At 27.0% G+C, this 7,985-nt stretch overlaps 1 protein-coding gene across 1 annotated transcript; it reads left to right on the top strand.

The window, feature by feature from the left end:
* Positions 1-2,380: 2,380 nt before the first annotated feature.
* Positions 2,381-3,072, top strand: LOC130815884 (auxin-responsive protein SAUR50-like). Its single transcript, XM_057682397.1, has one exon. It carries the CDS (start codon positions 2,422-2,424, stop codon positions 2,908-2,910), a length of 489 nt encoding a protein of 162 aa, XP_057538380.1. The 5' UTR covers positions 2,381-2,421; the 3' UTR covers positions 2,911-3,072.
* The last annotated feature ends 4,913 nt before the right edge of the window (positions 3,073-7,985 follow it).

Genomic DNA, 7,985 nt, shown 5'->3' with positions numbered 1-7,985 from the left:
AATAATTAACAAAAAAAGTCTACCAACAATAACATATAACAATGTGAACTAAAAGAAAATTCATCATATCAACAAAAAAAATTAACAAAAACTATCGTATAAACAGAATAATTAACAAAAATCTACATATAAACATAAATCTACATTCCGTAGCCAAGTTCGACGACAGATTGTCTCCATATGAGTTTGTTTTTGTAGTATTAGGCTAGAAGTGTGGATGCAGTACATACTCTCCTTTACCTTACGCTAAATATTCCGGCCACTTAAAATGAGGGGTAAATCAAATTCAAACATGTCACCATTGTGTCGTGTTAGCTTTTAAGCATATCAAAGAATCAACTCAACTAAAAACTTATTAAGTTGATGATTGAAATCGCATAATATTTTATATACTCTTACAGATGTTCCCTACACCTTATCAAATTTTTAACATTTAGATTTCTCATCTCAGAATTTTTTTTTAAAAAAATATGTAGTAAATTTAATGAGACATTATTGCATACAATTTGTTTTACCATCTATCAATGGACTATGTGGACTTTGTTTGTCCTTTGCAAATCGCAATCTATCATGGATTCTATACTTTTCTTGGTACTTTTTTGGGTACAATTGTGTAATTATTATGTTTATTGTTCACTAATATATAGGACCTTACTTATAATTTATAAGGCTAATTTATACCCCATATTTTAAGAAGAAAAATCGTTCCAAATATCAAGTTTTGGACGGTTGAAACGTACAAAATTTAATTAGTTGCCATAATCAGCTTTAATTTCAACACACATTTATTGATACTTTTCAAAACTAACCTTTAAAATTTTAAAATTGACTTCTATGCCATTTTAAGATGTTACTTAGTTGAGTAATAAATTTTGTCAAGTCAAATCAAGTTGAGCTCATTTCTAGTCCTGGTTCATATATATTATATATAAACTCGTGCTAAGGCTCAAATTTTTTCTGACCTTAAAGGTAAATGTAAATTTATGATATTATTTTATGTCTCTTAAAATTTGTTACATTAGCAAAATTTAAGTTTTAAAAATTTTAGTTAGATTTTAGAGAGAATAACTTTAAAATTTTTTAGATGTGTGATCAGATGAAGGGAAAGACGATTAACATACTTTAAACAACGTTTTAGGAAAGAAATGAAAGTGAGACGAGGGGAAAATAATGTGTTATACAATACAGTCATTCTTTCAAAAAATTATCCTTTAAAATCCTTTTAATGTTAAAAAATATATTAAAAAGTAAATACAAAGTGTAAATCAGAATATGAGACAAAATGTGAGACTACTTCCCGAAAACAAAATATTGTAAATTTGTTAAAATAATATAGTCTATTCTTATTCTAGGAGACAAGAGTAAACATATTTGAATCTAAGTCAATTAAACCAAACCTGTGAGAAATTCAAAATATCATCCAATACTCTATTTTTATGATCGAAGAAAGTAAATAGGTTTGAGTCTAAGTCTAATAATATTAGACCTATAAACATTTCAAATTCGATGTCATTCACTCTAATTGTAACCGATGGGAGAAAATAAATAGATTTAAATCTAATTCTAATTAAGCTCAATTGCAACTCGCAACTTAGGAGGACGGGGAAGTATTTTTGTACCAATACACAATACTTTTGCTTATCCATTGTAATACTTCTAATATACTTTGATTCAACGCGTCTAATAGAGTAATACTCCGTATATTAGTATAGAAGCTAGAGTAGACTCCACTAGGTATTGGGAGTAGAAGGACAACCAGTGCGAAAGTGACCATACAAAATTGGGGTGAAATATGAAGTGTTTCCATGCACATGGCTTTGTTCTCCCTTCTTAATTACCATTTCCTTTGTCGTTTCTTCTTCAATCCCTCTTGTCAAACCCTTTTTCTCCTCCTTTCCATTCTTATCATCATTTGCACATCATTAACAATATGTTACCGGATCTAAGTATGTGTAAGATATTCAATTATATAAGACCTTTTATATTAAAAGATGTTAAATATTCTTTTCTATTCTACCTAACTGTCCTATTTGACTTGGCACATTTGTCAATACACTATTTCTATTATTAATATCTATAATTGTGTATAATTAGAAATTATAAAAAGTTGATATTAATAATTTTTGTATTAAGATTAATCAAATAAAATTTAACATATGACTATATTATAGCTTATAGATTTAGAACAAAATACAACTTAAAGTAAATAGGAGGTAGTATTAGTTTATAATATAATACTTTTACTTTATTTAATTACTTACTTTTAAAATAAACAAGTTTGTATAAATTATTGTGTATTTTTACTCTACAATTACAGACGTGTCAACTTTTATAAATACCGACCAAGAAACATGACTCAAGAAACCAAACTCAACTCTCCACTCAAAAAACAAACAAACAAAAAACATTTCTTACTTAAAAATGGAAAACTCTAAGCTTATGTCTAAGAAAAACAAGATGATCATGCTCAAAATACTCATGCAAAAGGTTCAAAAAAGTCTTTCTCTAGGGAAGATATTAACTGACATTGATGAGTTTAGTCATCAAGATGATCATCAATATGATCATCATGATCATGATCATCAAGAAGCTTGTTTTGATGACTTAAAATCAGTGCCTAAGGATGTTAAGGAAGGGCATTTTGCAGTAGTGGCTGTAAATGAAGGAATTGCAAAGAGATTTGTTGTACCATTAAGGTATTTAACACATCCCATGTTTCTTACATTGTTAGAGAAAGCTGCTGAAGAGTATGGATTTGATCATGGTGGTGCACTCACCATACCATGTAGACCTAATGAAATTGAGAGAATTTTGGCTGAAAGATGGGATGGGAAAAGAACATCTAGCTACTCTAAGAAGGCTAATAATGGTTGTAAGAGAAATTCTAATTTCATGGTCCAAAGCTATTAATTAATTAATTAGATTAATTATTTGTTAAATAAAAAAATTGTATGTAATGTTTTTAATTCCCCTTTTGTGAGTATATACTTAAGTGTTATATTTTTACTATTTTTTTAGAAGAGTAATAAATTTTGATTTTGACCAATTAAATAGATATTTCTTATATATTCTGTCCTTTTTATATGGATTTGTATTGTATTTTATAACAAAAATTTAAGAGTACATATGAAAGTTTCTAATTCTAGAGTCAAGGATCTTATTGGCTGCAATTTTATTGTTTTTGCTGATAAGAATATGATATGATATACTCTTTTATTTCTCTCCAAACTCTAATCATAACTTGTTAGAAGTAAAATATAAATGAAATATATTAGATAGAAAGATCACAAAGTTTCTAGTTAAGGAATTACTAAGGGGAACAACACCTTCTCAATTCTCATCTTCCACAAGGTATATTTAACCACCACTATATTTAATGGAAAGTTTTCTTTTAATTTGTAGCTTTGAGGAATTATCTTTGTTTTTCAAAGCATATCGCTTGAAAAAAAATATCTAATTTAGTTTTTAACAACCTTTTTACCTTAATTTTTTTTCCTAATAAACGATTTTAAAGAAAAAATTGTGATAAACTACGAACTCTTGAAGTTTCAAAATATTTTGAAGAAAACAAAATCAGTAGCTTTTTTTTTTTTTTTTTTTTTTTTTTTTTTTTTTTTTACAAAATATTAATGTATAAGGCTTCATTTTCTCACCTGATTTATGTAAAACTTCACTTATTATATGCTAAGTAAACTAATTTTTGTTAAACACAATTTTTCTAAATTGTACTTTATATTATATATAATTACTACTAAACCAACCTAATTTTCCTAAATTCAAAAATTTTTACTAATTATTAATTAATAAAATTAATTATTATTAGATATTGTAACTTTAAAGTGGAGATCATAACATAATTATTTTATTGTATAATAGCATAAGACAGTTTGATTGTGAGCATGTCATTTGTCTTTTATTCATTGGACGTTATTAATAGAATTTGACTGATTGACATTTATTTTTAGATTTATTGCATTTTTGGAAAAATTTATACATTAATAGATGCAATAAATTACAATTATTCCAATTACACTATTATATATAAATCTATTTTTTAAAAAATTATACTAGAAAATATATGATGTACTGTGTAGAAAGTTATATATTGTCGGATAAATTATTGGAATGACACTGTAATATATATGATATACTGTTTTAAAAAGTATAATGCAAAATGTATGATGTACTATATAGAAAATTATACTGCATAATAAATTAATTTATTCCAATTATACCGCAATTTAGGAAATTACTCGAAATACATAATCGCTCTTTTTTCCAACAATTGTTCTTTAAAACTAAAACAACATAAAATTTATTTAATAGATCATTAAAACCAATCATTTACATTGTTAGACTATCATAATTACAATTTTGAATTTTAGGAAAAATGTCAAGAATATTGAATTGAATGTCAATTTGGCAACAAATAAATTAATGTAAAATAGCAGCCAATTGCAATCAGTCTGTATGCAATCAGACTACCTCATCTACCAAATATAGTGCAATAGAAATCAATCAACTAAAAATATTGTCTAATTTTTGTTAATGCAATTATTCCTTTATGAAAATATTCACACTTTAATGACAAAAAGTATAACATAAATAGTCTAAAATTTAATATTTTTATTAGTCTAAAATTTTATTAAAATATCAACGTATTTAAAAATTTGTGCATTGCACGGGTTTCTATCATATTCTAACTATAATAGTTTCTTACAAAATTTTAATAATGTGAAGGCATAAAATAAGTAACAGTAAAGTTAAGTAAATTTACTAATTCCTGTTCAAAAAAAAAAGTAAATTTACTAATCAGATATTATTAAAAAAAAAGTAAATTTACTTAAATTCGCTAAGTGGCTGTGGTAGTATCTCTAGAAGAATTCGCTTAAGATAATCTAATAAATGTTTTTTGAAATAGACCTTGCAAAATTTTCCAATAATTCAAATTATAACTCTTGTTGAGTTGTTAATAAGTATCGCTTTAAGGTATTTGACAAAATAGTTTATTTGACAATTTTAGTTTATTTTGATATAAATAAAGGGTTTAGTGGTCAAAATATTCGATGCTAATGTTTGATAAATTAGTTAATTGAAACAATTTATTGTTAAGAATAAGTTGTTTTTGAACAAGTTGGTTATAACAGCGTATTCAAAACCAGCTGATCAAACGCAGCTGATCAAACGAGTTAATAAAAACAGGTGGTCAAATCAGCTACCAATCATTTGCGGAACAACCCCAAAGTTCTGTCTCATATATATCAATCTTAAATAATTTTAAATCATCTTAAATTGTTGTCTCCTTAATATCTTAAACTTCCAACATCCAACCTCACAAATACTTTTAATTTTCTGATCAAAAGTTACAAGTTATTCTTGTATTTCAAGTTCATAAATTGTTTGTTTATATCATGTGCTTGGAATTATTATGTGCTTGATTTATTTCTTATTACAAATTTTAGATCTCATAACCCAAACCACCATGAGCGGAAAATACATTTATATCTTATTATGTTCGAAGTCCAGTATTTCCTTGAAGATAGAATTGAAGAAAAAACAGTGATCAAAGATCAAAAATTAAGTTCTTGAATTTGTTTGCTTTACATTTGTTTAATATATTTTACACAAATTTTTATGAGAGACCATCTTTAATTGGATCGGCTCATTGTATTTTTTTTTTAAAAAAAATTATAAGTAGGCATTAAAAATGATATAAGTAAACATTTATGAGATTGAAAATAAGCATTAATGATATGATAAATAAGCATTAAGGATAATGTTCTTTCAATGATTTTAATAATGTTCAAATATGTCATTATGAAAATAAAAAATTTAAAAACACTAAAAAAACAAAATTACATTGTGGAAGGCAAAGGCCCTACGAAGACCTGAACACTAAACAACCAAAATTGGTACCCTTATACAAATTAATATCAGCATTCAGCATGAACACAAACGCACCCACCTTTTAGAAATGATTCCACCAAATAGGGTTTAAACAAAAATAAACAATAATTTTTGTAATTCAATTTAATTAAACAAATTATTAATTGACTATATAACATAAGAGATAATCCATGAATTAATACTTTCCGATTAAGAGTACTGCATTCATTTAGCTATACTTCTCTATCCCCCACAAAAATTAGCCATGCCAATTACATCTCTACCAATATATAAAGGATGATGGCTACTTGCAAGGTACCTCTTTGTCTCTTTAAGCTTATAATACTAATTGTGACATATTATAAATCTCACTATCTGTAGCAATTATGTTTTGAAAATTTTAGTTTAAAAGGTTTAAAAACTAGGTCAAAAACCTCAAAAAATTCATTTGCAAATAAGTAGGTTGTTTAAGGCAATTTTGAGTTTAAAAGTTTTTAAATTCACTAATTTCCAACTATTAAATTACAACTTAAAAAGATATATAGGCTTTGACAAAAGAAATTTATTATTGTTAATTTAAGTTTTTTCTAGAATTCTAATGGTTTTATAAATAATTAGGTTTGCGCGGTCATATTATATAGCTTAATGTAATTTAATTATATGGTTTTAATACTTTGTGAAATTTTGATATTTTAGTAATAACTTTTATAAAACCAAGCTATAAATTTCTTGTCTAGCTTTCAAGATGCTTACCCAATTCTTATTAGCATTTTTACAGCCTGCCAACTTTCAACGTCTCAAATTATAGTATTTTCTCGCCTAACTACATATAAACGTAGTGTTTTCTTGTTATTACTAGTGGAAAAAATCTTAAATGCTACGGTTTTTTGGCCACTATATGATACGGTTTTGACCCTAAGAATTAGTGATGACAGCAGATGGCTTATTTTAAATGCTACAGTTTAAAACTACAGTACAAAAATACCTTATTGTGTGCTTTTTTTAATTAAAAAAACACACTATAATAATGTTTTTTTTCTTTTGCTTTTTTTCGTTTAATTAATTCATCACTAATATACACTCGATCAATATAATAAACACACACACACACACACACACACATATATATATATATATATATAAGTCCAAAATCTAAACTAATTACACTACTAAACACATACATTAGAAAGATACACGGCCACCTTGTTAATGTTGTGTGCCAAGTTTCATATCAAACAAACCCAGTTTAAAATATTTTATGCGAGAAAGTGCCAAAAAAAGCTTTAAAAGCCTTACAAACACAACTTCGCACGTAATTTCAAGCATATGACTATTGTTTTCAACTCTAACCATTTTAACACAATAATATATACCAAATAGTGTTGTGTACCAAGTTTCATGCCAAAGAAACAATGTTTGAGCTAATTTAAAGGAGTAAGTGCCAAAAAAGCATAAATACTTCATACCTTGTGAATCACTCAATTCAAATCAATTCTTTCTGTGTGATCTACACGCGTTTAACCAACATCTACATCATCTTCATTCATAGATTTTGGATTAATAAAGGGCAGGAAGTCTTCAAAAGCATCATATTCTTCCTCATCCTCAACATCACCTATAATAGGGATACTTCTTTTTTCCGTACAATAATAGACCATTTTTTATCAAACATGTCTACAATGTAAAATACTTTCTTGGGCCTGTGTAGCTAGTATAAATGGCTCCTCACTATCACGCAAACGAGTTAAGTCTACAAGAGCTAATCCACAAGAGCTACTCACTATCAAGCTCCCATATTTCATGTACCCGCCCGTAGTATACCAATTTAGCATCAACCGGCGATTGATCTTTGACACTTGTGTAAAATGTAGATGACGCCACAATAGAAACCCCACTATTCTGCAGATAAGATGACTTCTTATCTTGACCCTCAGTCTAAAATGTGAAACCATTGACATCGCAACCCTCATATTTGTTGACATCTTCACGAGGACCAAAAACTAGCCACTTAACAGTTTCAGATACACTATTGAGTTCTTCACATATTACTTGATTGTGAAACCAATCAATAAACGTCTTATTATGCAACTGTATCAATA

This window comes from Amaranthus tricolor, chromosome 6 (assembly GCF_026212465.1).
Source record: "Amaranthus tricolor cultivar Red isolate AtriRed21 chromosome 6, ASM2621246v1, whole genome shotgun sequence".
NCBI lineage: Eukaryota > Viridiplantae > Streptophyta > Magnoliopsida > Caryophyllales > Amaranthaceae > Amaranthus > Amaranthus tricolor.
This window is presented reverse-complemented; position numbering and strand designations above follow the sequence as displayed.

Coding starts and splice junctions, on each gene's coding strand:
- LOC130815884 (XM_057682397.1), top strand. CDS start 2,422: ATGGAAAACTCTAAGCTTATGTCTAAGAAAAACAAGATGATCATGCTC.